This window comes from Suricata suricatta, chromosome 11 (genome assembly GCF_006229205.1).
Source record: "Suricata suricatta isolate VVHF042 chromosome 11, meerkat_22Aug2017_6uvM2_HiC, whole genome shotgun sequence".
In the NCBI taxonomy this organism is placed as follows: domain Eukaryota; kingdom Metazoa; phylum Chordata; class Mammalia; order Carnivora; family Herpestidae; genus Suricata; species Suricata suricatta.
Window position 1 is genome coordinate 51,492,074 of NC_043710.1, and position 15,512 is coordinate 51,507,585.

At 36.5% G+C, this 15,512-nt stretch overlaps 1 protein-coding gene and 1 pseudogene across 1 annotated transcript; one reads left to right on the forward strand and one right to left on the reverse strand.

Moving 5' to 3' along the window:
* Positions 1–309: 309 nt before the first annotated feature.
* LOC115272783 (olfactory receptor 52D1-like) lies at positions 310–1,254 on the reverse strand. The gene is given in 1 exon segment (XM_029915795.1): positions 310–1,254. A coding segment is annotated over 1 exon segment (945 nt).
* Positions 1,255–8,533: 7,279 nt separating this feature from the next.
* On the forward strand, positions 8,534–9,468 carry LOC115271830 (annotated as a pseudogene).
* Positions 9,469–15,512: the final 6,044 nt, after the last annotated feature.

Sequence of the window (15,512 nt, forward strand, 5' to 3'; positions counted from 1 at the left end):
TCTCAAGAGAAATCTTTTCTTTTTTTTTCTATAGTATTTATTTATCCTTTTTCTCCTTCTACTCTTCTCTTTCTGTTTGTAATTATCCTCCAAAAGATATGCATTTGGAAGGAGATTAAACATTTTTCTACAGTATTTAATAAACAAAAAAGTTAAAATAACTTGGATTAGAATTTTTGGAATTCACAGAGAGTAAATAAAAGAACTTTCAAGTGGGAAATGCAATTCAGCTTGTGGGAGTAACAGCAGCTAGTTATTTTACTTATATCATCTTTTTTATTTCCATTTATTTTATCAATTCAACTAAAATCAAGCAATTTTGACCATTAATGTCCTAAGAACATGTTCCCGTATTTTCTTGGTCCTTACTCCATATACAATAGGGTTGAGAAAAGGGGGCACCAAAAGGTACATGTTTGCAATAAAAATATGGACATGTGCAGGCACATTCTTCCCAAAACGGTGAGTGAAAATGGAAAAACCAGCTGTGGAATAGAAGACAAGAATAACACAGACATGTGATCCACATGTGCCCAGAGCCCTAAAGCTAGCTTCTCGGGATGGCAGGTGGAATACAGAGTGGAGAATGAAGGCATAGGATACAGCAATGAGAATGGCATCACATGAACCAATGATAGAAGCCATACTGAGGCTGTAACTCTTGGTGGCCCTTATGTCCATACATGCCAGCTTCACCACGGCCATGAACTCACAATAGGTCTGGGCAATGATACGCGATCTGCAGTAGGGCAGTTATTTGAGTAGGATGGGATGTGGGGAAAAGAAGGCTACACCCCGAATCACCACAACAATACCCATTATGGTGATGCGAGCATGGGTGAGAATAGTAGTGTGGTGCAGTGGACGACAAATGGCCACATAACGGTCGAAGGCCATGGCAAGGAAAAATCCTGATTCCATAGCAGTAAAACTATGAATGAAGAACATTTGGGCTAGACAAGCATCAAAAGCAATGTCACGGGCTCCGAGCCAGAAGAGACAGAGCATGCGAGGCAGCGTAGATGTGGAGAGGACCAGGTCAGTGATGGAGAGCATGCACAGAAACAGGAACATCAGCTCATGGAGACTTCGCTCTGCCCTCACCATGGCCAGGATGGTCACATTCCCCACCACAGCCACCACATACATGGAGCAGAAGGGAACCCCAATCCAGACATGCAGGTGCTCTAGTCCTGGGATGCCCATCAGCAAGAAGGTGACCGGAGAGGGACGAGAGGTGTTGAGAGGAGGCATGACTTTTTTTCCTGTGCTTATCAGTACTTCTAAGGTTAAAGTTGCTATGACAGATGATCACCAGCAGATGCTGAAAACAAGGAGATTCAGTTCAGGAAGACCCTTAGTGATCTGTTGCTAAGAACAATTCAAATTCATAATCAGGTGTTTTTATATCCATTAGGACGATAATACCAAAATTAGTAATAACAAACCAAATGATCATGTTTAGAAGTACAGAAAGATAATATTTATATAATATTATCCCAGGAAGCTATAAATCACCTTGTTCTTTTATTTCCAATAAAAGATTCCATCTGTAGCCATACTTATACTTAATTCAACTAAGAGTTACTGAGTTTCTTCCTTGAGTTCCCATTCAGTATTTCCTTTATGTCAGTGGGTTTTCCATAACTGGAAGTGCTCAAGCAGAGGCACTGTGAAAATACCAAGGGGACATTGAAAGGACCCATATAATCCAATTTGGCATTCATGTGGAGAATAGAAACAAATGATCTTTGTCATTCTCTGGACATGACACTGAGGTCTTTGACACAGCTTTTAACACAGAATCAACTCAGTTTCTGTCTTTAGTCTTTAATTTACCACAGTACATATGTGACTTATCTGGCAAGATTACAACTTGCTTTTTTCCATTGTTTATTTCTTTCTATCATGCATGGTCTAAGCAGGCACATATTATGTTCTTTTGAACCAACAGATTATCTATTGGTAAGGATATGATATTTCTTAACATTAACTGCACTCACTACCCTTTTATTCTCATTTTTCAGATTTAGATTATTTTACAGTACAGACGGATACTAATTATGCTCCTTCATTTGTTGATCTAGAAACCCAAATTCTCAAACATGCACAATAGTTTATTTATTGGATTGGTAAATTTATACCTGATGATGCTGCGATATCAGTTACTGACTATAGTAGGTTTCTTTCTACTTCTTCCTATAATTCCAAGTGACAGTCAAATCTCCATGGCAGAGAAGTCCTAGGATAAAGTAGGTGAGCATGCAGCAGGAATTGAGAAGCTTAAAGAGAAGACCTAACTTTTAAGTCACCACAAATGTTTCAGTTGTACAGAAACCCTTGGTTACTAGTTTTCTGCTTCTCCTAGCTCCCATCAAGGCTGTACATAGTACATATGCAGAACTGCCATCAGTTTTTAAAGAGAATCTGCTTTCTTTCTGTCTCAAACAAATCCTTATAAATATAATATGCAGTAATAAGAACTTAACACAGAGGTACCAATACGTATGAGTTACTGAATCATGCCAGAATACTTATTATATCCCCCATATATTATTAACCCCAAATTTTTCAGCTTTCACATGTACTAGAACCTGACTTTATTATAGTGAAAAACATAAATATGTCTTTTTATGATTTATCTTTAAACAACTAATGGTAGTATAACTTTAAACACCTAAGTTATTTGGCAAAAAATATCCCAAAGCTAAGGGAAGGATGAGTTATACAGAAATGACAGCAAGGGATCAAATTAAGCTTGGTGAGTCAAGAAAAGTTTCTTGAGTAAATGAAACTTAGGCTGGAATGTGAAGATTATACCACTTTGTCCCATGGAATCTGAATATAGATATTTAGGTATAGATGAAGGTAATGCATATCCATCAATCTTCACCCACATGCACACACACATAAACAAAGGAAAGGAAAGGAGTATAAACAAAGTTCTATCAGGAAGGACAATCATGATGTAATGAATTAAACCTAGTGTAATTGAGATTACAAAGAGATGGGGCACCTGGGTGGCTTAGTTGGTTAAGCATTCCACTTCAGTTCAGTTCAGATCATGATCTCACAGTATGTGGGTTCAAGCCCTGTGTCATGCTCTGTGCTGCCAGGTTGGAGCCTGGGGCCTGTTTTGAATTCTGTATCTCTCTCTCTACCTCTCCCCTGTTCAGGCTCTGTCTCTATCTCTCTCTCAAAAATAAACATTAAAAAACATTTTTAAATGATTACAGAGAGATTAAAGTGAGATGAAATCCTATGGGTAAGCAAAGGTCCCTATACATTCATTTGTAAGCACATAACCAGAAGGAAATTTTATAATATAGACCAATGCAGTGGTTGTTAGGTGCTCATTAGTAATGGTTGGAGTTACAGATACAATGCAGATCATTGTAAGAACAGAACTAAAAAGCACATACACTCAGAGATACACACAGCGGTTTCTAAAACACTTTTTTTAGGGGCACAAACACACATATCTCTGTGATATCATCTGCCAACCTGAGGTTGAGTACGGAGGTCATGAGGTATCCTTATTTATGTTCCTTCAATAGATTCACACATTATGAAATATGGTCAAAATGAGAGAGAACTTTCACATCTATGAGATCCTTAAAAAAGATCTTTGTTTCCTACAATCTATTTTTTTCTTCATTTCATCAATAAGGAATGAAAAATGTGTATCCCTCTGTTTCAAAGAATTATATCTTCTTTCTGGAAACTAGGACATCTAGAAAGTAAAAAGATGTTAAGAAAACCCCATGTCCTTGAAAGTTTCCCTTAGATTGCCCAGACTACCTTTCTCTCCATCCCTTTTTAGTTTCATAACTTTAACTATCTCACAAGGAAACAGACTCAGAACAAAGAAGCAACCTAAACATACAGTTTCTATATATAGCAGCTTCGACATGGTAATCTCAGAGGATAAGTAAGCATAACAAGTGGCACAAACAGGTCCTCATGGAATCACTGGGAGAGGGGGAACGCTTGTATCATTGGTAAAGATTTGATAATCTTCCTAATTGCAAGAATAGTAGTTGTAAATTCCCTTAGGTTTCCAGTTGCAGATGTAGCCATCTCAGTATTTTGATATAATCTGCCAACCACTCAACAGGACCTGAAGGGAACTTAAAAGATAGAGAACACATTCTTTGTTCTTTTAACACATCAACTTCATTCTATTGCAACTTGGGACATACACTTTGCAGGCCAGAACAGAGCTGAGGGGGAGAGGTATATGTAAATTGTTAGAAAAAATATTCAAGAATTCCTTGTCTAGCAAAACTGCCTTCAAAAATGAGGGAGAAAATAGGATATTTCCAGACACACAAAAGCTGAGAAAGTTCATTATCTCTAGACCTGCTCTACAAGGGATGCTATAGAGAGTCCTTTCTGTTGAAATTATAGGAAGGCAGAGAGTAACTTAAAACCTATACAAAAATATAAAGTTCTTCAGTAAAGATAAATACATACACAAGTATAAAAACCAGAATTATCACAATTTTGGTACATAACTCAACTTTTTATTCTTTCACAAGATATAAAAGACCAAAGTACAAACACGATTAAAAATCTAAGTTAATGGATACACAATATATAAGGATGTACTTTGTCACATTAATAACATAATGTTATTATGTGGGGGCTGGAGCTCTAAAGTAAGGAGTGGAGCTTTTGTCTTGACTGAAGTTTAGTTGTTATCAGTTTAAAATCACAAAGAAAATATCTGTAAAATATACACAAAAGGAAATGTCAAGGAATCAAAAAAGTGTTATTATGAAAATGAAACAAACACAAAGATAAGCTTTAAGTGAGGAAATGAGGGGCCCAAAAGTTATAAGACATACAGAAAACAAATAACAAAATGGTAATAGGAAATCCTTCCCATGAATTATTATTTTAAATGTAAATGTTTTAAAACCCCCAGTCAAAATGAAGAGTGGTAGAATGAATAAAAACAACAGGATTTAGACTTCAGTTTTCCAGGCTGGCATATGAGAAGCTGGAAGTTCACACTCTACCCTAACAGCAAGTAAAAGGCTGAACCAATTGAGAAGTCAGCAACTCTTCTTAGATTCATAAGAGAAGTAAGATCACAGGGCAAACTTCTGCCCCCTGAACTGGAGAAACCAGTAAGTGGAGACAGAAAAATTATAATTTGCCTGAGCAGAAATCTCCATGAGAAGGAATGCCAGGATAAGACAATACAAACTATAATCTATGAGTTGCTGGAGAGGGAAATGTATAGCCACAAACCATTACATTAAAAAAGAAAAACCAAAATTTACACTTTTATACAGACAAATCATGCTTAAGGGTAAACAGTGAAAGTTCTTCTAAGATCAGGACCACAATCCCTGATTTCACCACTTCATTCAACACTGGAAGTTCTAGCCAGATCAGTTAGAAATGGAAAAGAAATAAAAGGCATCCAAGTTAGAAAGGAAAATGTAAAAGCATCTCTGTTCTCAGATGACATAATCTTATATGTAGAAAACCTTGAATATTCTGCCAAAAAAAGTTTAGAAATAATAAACGCATTTGATAAAAATTCAATATACAAAATCAATAAGTAAACATTAGTTGCATTTTTGTACATTAAAACAAACATTCCAAAAGGAAAATTAAGGAAATAATGCAATTTACAATAAAATATAATACCCAAGTAGTGCGGTAAAATAAATGGTGGTAACAGTTTGGAGATGGGATCAAAAAGTATAAAATATTTAGGAATGAACTTAACCAAGGAAGTGGAAGATCTGCACACTGAAATCTGTAAAACTTTGCTAAGAGAAATTAAAGAAGATACCAATAAACAGGAGGACATCCCAAGTCATGGATTGGAAGAGTTGATATTGTTAAGGTATCTATATGACCCCTCTCTGAGGAAGATCTACAAATGGCCAATTAACACACAAAAAGGTGCTCAACTTCTCTAATCAAAACCATAGTGGGAGAACTTCACACCCATTACAATGGCTATTGTTTTTTTTAAAAGGGGGGAGAGAATGGGGGAAGGAAAGAGAGGAGAGGGGAAGAACAAGTAGAGTCCAGCAATTAGGGAAACACAAGGAATATCATTCACACAAACACGACGTTTATGTATGAAACAACAAGGAGATATAAGAAATTTAAGACTTATGGTAAAGTGGATGGTGATCATAATTTGGAGATAGGATGCTCTGTGAATGTCATGTAACAGAAACTATTTTAAACCATCTAAAACCCTTGGATGTGTAGATAGAAGCACCAAAAATAAGAAAAGATAACTGCTTAAGAACAATAATGACAATTTAATAACTAGGGAAATCTAGAACTTTCTTTTTCTACACAAAGATAAACATGTGTGAAGGGGAAGCATATGCATCAGAAATATCTTGTCCTGACTTTAGAGAAGAGTGATGTCTAAAAAGACCATATGCAAATTTGCAATCACTTGAATGTATTATTTCTTTGTAGTTTTTTTTTAGTTTATTTATTTTGAAGAGCGTGGGAGGGGCAGAGAGAGAGAGAGAGAGAGAGAGAGAGAGAGAGAGAGAGGGAGAGAATCTCAAGCAGGCTCTGTGCTAACAGAGAATTGTGATCATCTGATCCCAGGAATTGTGTCATCATGACCTGAGCTGAAACCAAAAGTCAGACACTTAACCGACTGAGCCACCCAAGTTCCCTGAATGTACTATTTCTTGTGTTTATATTTTGTGTGTATGCATATGCATATATATTTTGATGATAAGGTATACCTGTGAATTTTTGCGTGTTTCTCTTATGTCTGCTTCTTTTATACTCCCTCCTGCCTGCAGCACGGTATCAGTCCATTCCAAGGAGACTTTGAGATCACAGTCCATGGCCAGAGAGGGATTATGATTTGTTTATTTGCAGAGCTGTCCCTCAGGAGATGAAGGGCCAGAAATATCAAACTCCATTCTCTAAGGTGGCCTCAATAGGGAATCTAGTTCCCATTCCTGCTGGAGATAGGTTATATTTGACCCCCAAAACGAAGAAAGTCTAATCAGAATCTCTTTGCTCATAGGTAAGGGGGAAAGGCTTTGATTAATTTTTGTGAGGGAATATTGTGCATCCACCAGGACTCTGCTCCATAGGCTACAGGCCAAGAGTGAGGTCTTACATGACAATTTCTAGTACATTCTTTACTCAGTACTGAGTAATAGGAAATGTGGAGATTGTTTTAAGTATTTAGTACTCCCTATTCTTGCTAATAATTGCAGGATAGTGAAGACAATAGCCTTTCATGGCAGTAGAAAAATTCAAATTAGGATAGGACCATAGCTGAAAGTAAGCTCAAAAAACAAACACCAAAAGGAGGCAGCAAGGAATTAAGAGTCCTGGAAGAAGGACTTAGTAACCCAAGTTACTTCCTACTGTCAGAAGACCTCAATTAGCCAATTTGTCAGTATTACCCTAAATTTAGAGAGGGACTGAACTTTTTCATCATTCTTTCCTGCATTCCCTCTTTCCTACTTTCCATCAAGCTTCCCGTGTTTCTTTCCTCTTTCTTCTTTTCCCTCATGCCTTATTGATTGCTTCCTTCAAGTTTTTACCTCTTTCCTTGTTTTGTTTGATTTTCTCTGTTCAAAATGAATTATCAGAGGATGGGGTAAAATGCCCTGAATATTTCTCAGAGTAAGGTTAAAACTTTATTAATTATTCCTGACTTGGGCGAGCTATGTCCATGATCAGCTTTTCCCTCAAACACCTTTATTTCAATTTATCTGACCAGTATTTCTCTTGGATGTCCCCCTTGTACACAACAGTACAAAACCTTTGTTGCCTTATGCTTCACTATGACCTAAGCAACAAAGGGATTCACATTGTTCTAGTAAGAAATGTAGACCCCAAGGTCTAAAGATTCTCTGCTTGTTGAATGACTGTGCCTGTCTCTGTTGAAGTTTGTTTAATGATGTTTATCCATAAGTATTTATTGCATACTTTAGTGAGTGAAGAATACCTGTTGGCTCAGAAGCTGACTTTTTGAATTTGAATTCATGTGAAAATTTGTGTCAAATAAAACATACTGAAGGCATTTGGCATATAAGGTATCATTTTATCTGTATAGCTTTTATATCTGTGTTTCTATATTTCAGTGTGGCCATATGTATGTATCTGCATATTTTTGTCTTTGCCTTAATTTCTTATGTTTGTCTTCAACATCTTCAATCTTGGAAGTCATTACATTATGTATTAATCCATAAACCATTTTTACTCTTGAAAAAAAGTACCAGAATATAGAGTGTTTGGGTTCAGAACTTCATAAGATGTTATATTATCTCTAAGCATTGACTATGCTCATCATAATCATAAGTGATCTTTCCCTTGACTTCAACTGTGTCCAGTACCTGGAATCTTCCTTTTGGTTAATCCAGTATGTACAGACAGGTAAGAAACAATACCACTGCCTTCCCTTGCACTGTAATAAAACAAAAAAATAATTTGAAATAATTTAAAACCATTCTTGTGCTTTTTTTCTTCTAGGAATGGGCCATACATATCTCCTACTCCAGCTAAATCCAGAATGCCACATCAAAATATAACCATGTTCCATCCATCCACATTTTTTCTTTTAGGCATCCCAGGGCTTGAGACTGCGCATGCCTGGATTTCATTGCCCTTCTGTTGCATTTACCTCATGGCTCTTATTGGCAATGTCACAATCTTGATAGTCCTATGGACAGAAAAAACCCTGCGAGATCCAATGTTCTTCTTCCTTGCCATTCTATCTGCCATAGACCTGGCCCTCTCCACAACCTCAGTACCACGTATGTTGGGTATCTTTTGATTTAACACTCATGAAATTGGCTTTGGAACTTGAGTGGCCCAGATGTTTCTCATACATACCTTCACAGGAATGGAGTCTGCTGTTCTGCTGGCAATGGCCTTTGACCGCTATGTAGCCATCTGTGACCCACTCCACTATATGACCATTCTGACAGTCTGGGTGCTGTCAGGAATGGACTTGGTGTTGCAATGAGTGCAGTCGTGCTCACACTGCCCATGATCTACCTAATCCACCGCCTACCTTTTTGCAATGCCCGCATTATTGCTCATACCTACTGTGAGCATATGGGCATTGCCAAGTTGGCTTGTGCCAACATTCAGATCAATGCTATCTATGGTCTCTTTGTGGCTTCCTTCCTTGTTCTTGTTTTGGTAATGGTTGGAATCTCCTATGGCTACATCCTCCATGCTGTATTCCGCCTGAAGTCACGAGAAGCCCGTCACAAGACCCTGAGCACTTGTAGTTCCCATGCTGCAGTCATGTTTGTTTTCTACACACCCTCTCTCTTTTCCTTCCTCACTCACCGATTTGGCCAAAAAATACCCCCTTATGTCCACATTCTTGTTGCCAATATCTATGTGGTCCTTCCACCTGCCCTCAACCCTATCATCTATGGGGTAAGGACGAAGCACATCAGAGACTGTGTGATCCAAGTATTTACTAGCAAGTAAGGAATACTATACTCATTAATCTTTAGGGATAAAGAGCTGCATACAATGAACATATTAACCCCACCTCCATATTAATACTTGACAAACAGTTGCCAGTTTGTTTGTCTATGTGAGGAAATGCTAACTGATGCCTCAAAATGATATGACATAATCAGATAATCCAAGCTTTGGTAACTAATTTCTAATTTAAGTCTGTCATTAAGTTCTCATTGGTTCTGCTGAAGGGTTGCAGCCTCTGGCTTTGGTAGTTCAGTATTCTGAGGAAAAGAGAGATCAGGAGACTTGCAGATGGTTCCTTATAATTTAATGCCTGAAGTTTCTTTGATTAAACCTGGTGTTCATTTGACATAAAAGAATTCTGTGTGAAATGTTTACTGGTAAGTTTAAGCCTATTCCAGGTAAATTCATTTTTAATTTACAAGTAAATTTAGTACAAGTAAATTTACAAGTAAATAAGAATTAAATAAATAGCCTTGAGGGTACAATTTTTATTCCTAATAAAGAAAAACATGTTGTAAATTCAAATCTGCCTTCATCAGTTGGAGTCATTTTAACTTTTGGCAGTCATCTGAGCAGGGATCTCAGGAGCCTTCACTCTTTACCAACACCATTGTGTGGTGAGCATGATGGGTTTCTAATAGAAGTGAATGTCAAACCGTGGTAGATAAAAAACCTGAAATAAATTTTTAGAGTCATCTTTGATTAGTGTCTTGCTGGAATTTTTGGCAGAGTTTAGGGTAAACCTACCCTTTCTCTTCCATTGAAGACTGGTAAGCAGGAATCAGTTTGTTTTCCTTTTTGCTACTGTGGTACTAATCTAAGTAGATGATATAAGGTATCTTGAAATAATTACCAAGGAACTAGCTATCTCAACGATCTGTTTGAACTCCTATTTTAGAGAACACTACATTTTCAGTCTCCAAGTGAATAAAAATTATAGATACAATGTGATTTACATGACTGCAGGTTCCATGTAGTTTATCCATTATTAAAATTCAAAAGTGGGAATCCGTTATCTAATAGCTGATTAATGGGGAATCTTTAACTACCCATTTTCTTAAATATTTTAAAAGTTTCATTGTCCCCAGTTCTTCCCAAATACTTTGACAAAAGCATTTAATATATTTTTCAATGTGTTTCCAAGAGTAATTAATATTCATGTTTTTGTTATGTGGATTTTGCTTTAAGTAAAATGAATTTATAATAATTTAAGAAAAATGAGTTTATAATAATATGTGAAGGTAAAATACACATAATATGGGGTAATTATTTACATTATTAGGTGATTTATTTCAATTTTTAAACTTTATAATTCAGTATAGTACAGTCTCCAAAATATTCTCTTAGAAGCATTTACACCTCCTTTCTGGTACTTTTGCAAGTTTCATCTCTACCCAAATATAAAGCCTTTTGAAAATTAACACATCAAGCAAATTGAAGCTCTTATTATAAAGATTTGTATTGGTCTGACTATGGAATATATTTCTCATCTCCAGCTCCCAATTTATTTTTATTTGCATTCAAAGCAGACAAAAATGGCTCAGTAAAAAATACTGAGAACATAGTACAATGCTTTCTTATGCTTAATAAATTCAGCTATGCAGACTCTATAAAGCCCTACCAGAGTTCATTTAGGAGGAGGAATGAAAGATCCCAGCATCTTCTAAGAGCAGACATTTAGAAGACAACACCAACACGTGACAGACTTAAGCTTTTGATAACACAGAAAACAGTGTAAGAGTAAAATATACAGAGAGCATAAGTAAAATTGGTTTTCAAGAATGTTGTTGTCAGGTAAAAACTATAAACACACAAAAAACCCCCCAATATATAGCACAAATGAATAAAATAATAATTTAAAAGTGTGTCTTTAAAAGTAGAGTGGTTTCAGTTAATTTTTTAAATTAAGTCAAAAAAGAAGTAGAAATTGTATCTGATATTGTTTTTTGTCTCAACTATTTCCTTAGACATATATTTATTAAGAAAAATACATGATAGACATTATGTGAATCTAATCACATAATACAGTTATTTAAAAAACCTTGGGTATGCAGCCAAAGAATTAGATTTTTCCTTCCTGACCCATTGAAGGACATTCATAATATTTTTAAAAATTTTCTTTTTACATTTTATTTATTTTTGAGAGACAGAGACAGATACAGAACATGAACAGGGGAGGGGCAGAGAGAGAGAAAGAGACACAGAATCTGAAACAGGCTCCAGGCTCTAAACTGTCAGCACAAAGACCTGACATGGGGCTGGAACCCACAGACTATGGACTGTGAGATCATGACCTGAGCTGAAGTCAGATACTTAACCGACTGAGCCACCCACATGCCCCTGGACATTTGTAATTGAAATGATGGCATGTTGTGCCTTTTCATTTTCTCAAGACTTCATGAAAGAGTTGTTAAGAACACAAGGTTCTTGGGTGCTTGGGTGGCTCAGTTAGTTAAGTGTCTGACTCTTTTTTTTAAGTATTATTTTTATTATTTTTTAATGTTTATTTATTTTTGAGAGAGACACACACAGAGTGTGAGTAGGGGAGGGTCAGAGAGAGAGAGAGAGACACACACACACAGAATCAGAAGTAGGCTCCAGGCTCCCAGCTGTCAGCACAGAGCCTGATGCGGGGCTCGAAACCACGAACTGTGAGATCATGACCAGAACCGAAGTCGGACACCCAACCAACTGAGCCACCCAGGTGCCCCATGTGTCTGACTCTTGATCTCAGGTCAGGTCTTGATCTCATGGTAGCAAGTTCAAGCTCAGCATTAGAAGCCCAGTGTGGAGCCTTTTGGTTTTAAACAAAACAAACCAAACAAACAAACAAACAAAAACAAACACAACCATAAAGAGTCCACACAATTACATGCAAGGTTCTTGACACGCATCCAGCTGAGAAAGTGTTTTATGAGGTTATAAATGTCCAGCTAGCTGAAGAGGATCAAAGTTTTGAAGAGAACATCTGAACTCAGCAGTGTTAAACTTCAGGGCTCTCGATGACAGACAGCCAGAGTCTCATAGTGCTGAGAAGTGAAGCTATCCATCTCTTTTTAGAAAAGAAAAACAACATTCCATCAGCATGTTCAGATACATGATTACTCTCACTTTTTTATTGGCTAGAAGAATGGATCTAATTAATGAGTACATAAGCACTGAAAAATATATGGGAAATTCTAAATTTAGAATGCTATATGTCCATATATGACCTACTAATGGCATACTTGTTTTAAGTGTTAAAAACACTTAAAATAATGTAAGTGTATGGGAGATCACATTTCTACCATTAACTTTTATATTTATTTGGGCAAATGACATTACCTCTGCAAGTCATACAAATTTCATAGCCCTACTTTATTCAATCCTTTTATAATGCTGTTGAAGATTCTTTTGTTCAGGTTTGCATCATGAGTTAACTATAGGAATACCTAATACATAGCAAACAAGGCATTCAAAATTTCTGAATAAAGAATGTTTCATACATGGACTGAGTCACTATTTTTTTCCACATAAAATAATGCTCTTTGGAATTTATGAATGTGGATAAATATGTTTATCAGTGAAGTTATCATTTAAAACAGTGTATTTGACATATAAAATCACAAGAAAAAATGCATTATTTCATAGAATGTGTCTTTCCATGCATGATGATTTTGCTATCTGGTAAAGATATGTACACTTTGTAGGTCCCATCATAAAGCCTCACATATAGGAAAGAGTTTTCTGCTTTTCCCATGTATATTTGGCTTGATTCATTTGTAACTCCTTAACTTTAATTCCTCTCATGCTTACGAGTTGTATCAGGTCTTGACTCCAAATCTTGCATATGTAGAGAAGCTACTACAACTACAATGAATAATTATAGCACCACCATCCACCATTAAGGCTTGATGACAAATTATAAAATTTTAATAAATATGCCACCGAGAAGAGGAATAGTGAATAACTTTGTTGTTGGATTATTTCCTTTTTCCCCAATCACTTTGCGAAAAGTGCATAGGTCCTTTGGGGGAAAGCTGGAAGAAAGATTAACACAATGTTTTTGGCAGTGCTTTTGGTCTCCTCAAGGAGACTTTACCACCCCTTCTTCCAAGGGGTCCCGAGTCTTTTAACAGTCTTAGATCTGTGGGCGCCTGCATGGCTCAGTTGGTTAAGCGTCCAACTCTTGATTTTGGCTTAGATCATGGTCTCATGGTCATGAGATGGAGTCTGTGTTAGGCTCCCTGATAAGGGTTGAGCCTACTTGGGATTCTCTCTCTCCCTCTTTCTCTGCCCCCCCTCACCAACTGCTCATGCACATTTGCTCTCTCTCTGTCTCTAAATGGATAAAGAAATAAATAAACAGTTTTAAAAAACAGTTTTAGGTCTGAGAACTGAATGAAACATTCTCTGTGTTCATGACTCAAATTAGGCTTTTATTCATGTGACCTAGTTATTTCTTTCAAGGCAGATTTACAAACTAGCAGGTCATGTATGCAGCACTTGAGCTAGGAATTAAAACCTCCAAGATCATACTTCCCATTTTACTTCCAGTACAATTAATAGCAACCAGTCAAACTCATTAACAAAATCATACATGGATTTTGTCAGGTTAAGAAAAATAGTATCAATTATATGCTTCACCCAGAAAATTGCTTCTTATATATATATATTTGATTAAGAGAATCCAACGGTGATATTTTGTGTATTTCTTTTTTTAAATTTTTCTTTAATGTTTTTTGTTTATTTTTGAGAGACAGAGAGAGACAGTATGAGCAGGAGAGAGTCAGAGAGAGTGGGGGATACAGAATCCAAAACAGGCTCCAGGCTCTGAGCTAGCTGTCAGCACAGAGCTCAACATGGGGCTCGAACTCATGAACCGTGACATCATAACCTGAGCCAAAGCCGGACGCTTAGCTGACTGAACCACCCAGGTGCCCCTATTTTGTGTATTTCTACTGCCACATCATGCTGTGGACTTCTCTTCTCTATTGGATAGAGTCACTAAGGCCTTTAAATCTAATCATATAAAAAACCAATTCAAGAAACCTTGGGACCAATTTAAAAGTGTCATCCTTAAGATTATTTTCCTCAAGACCCACTCTCAGTATCACAATCTATATTAGGATTCTCCAAAGAAACAGAATAGAAAATATATGTGAATATAATAGGACTATCTATCTATCTATCTATCTATCTATCTATCTATCTATCATCTATCTATCTATTTATCTATCTCTCTACCTATCATTTATTACCATCTATCCTGAGAGAAACTGGCTTATGTGATTGTGGAGACTGGCAAGACTGAGATATACATGCAGGCTAGCAGGCTGGAGACCAAGGGAAGAGTTGAAGTTGCAGTGTCAAGTCCAAGGCAGCCTGGATATAGAATCCCTTCTTCTTGGAGGAACCTCAGTTTTTATCTCTGAAGGCCTTCCATTGATTGGGCGAGGCCTTCCCACATTATAAAGGATAATCTGCTTTACCAAACATCTACTGATTTGCTAATACATCTAAAAAATGTTTTCACAGCATCATCCTCTGGTCTGATGACCAAATATCTGGGTACACAGTCTAGCCAAGTTGATACATAATAATAACCACCACAAAGAGTAAACATGGCAAACGTGGCTCTTATCTTCATGGAGCATAATAATAGCAGAAGGGATGAGAGTGAAGGGACCTAAGTCTATATACACAGATGAGAAAAATGAATTAAATTAAATGAATGAATTAAAGGAATACAGAGTTGTCCTCCAAACAATAACTTAGGGAAACCCTTAAGTAGGGGAAATATAAAAGAACAGAACACATTGATTTCTCAGAAGACAGAAAGTAAAATGTTAATTAGTGGGGGAGACTGATCCCCCACTAGATCACTAGAAAATATGAAGCCTAATACAATCAATATTTCATTAAATACTATAAACATAGACTGAAAGTTTGAAGGATTTTTTTACCTTGTACTTCTATGAAGAACGTTAGTTTTTAAGTTTTTAGATATAATTTACATACAATTTATCATTACACAACATTTAACTGTTTGTTATTTTTACTAC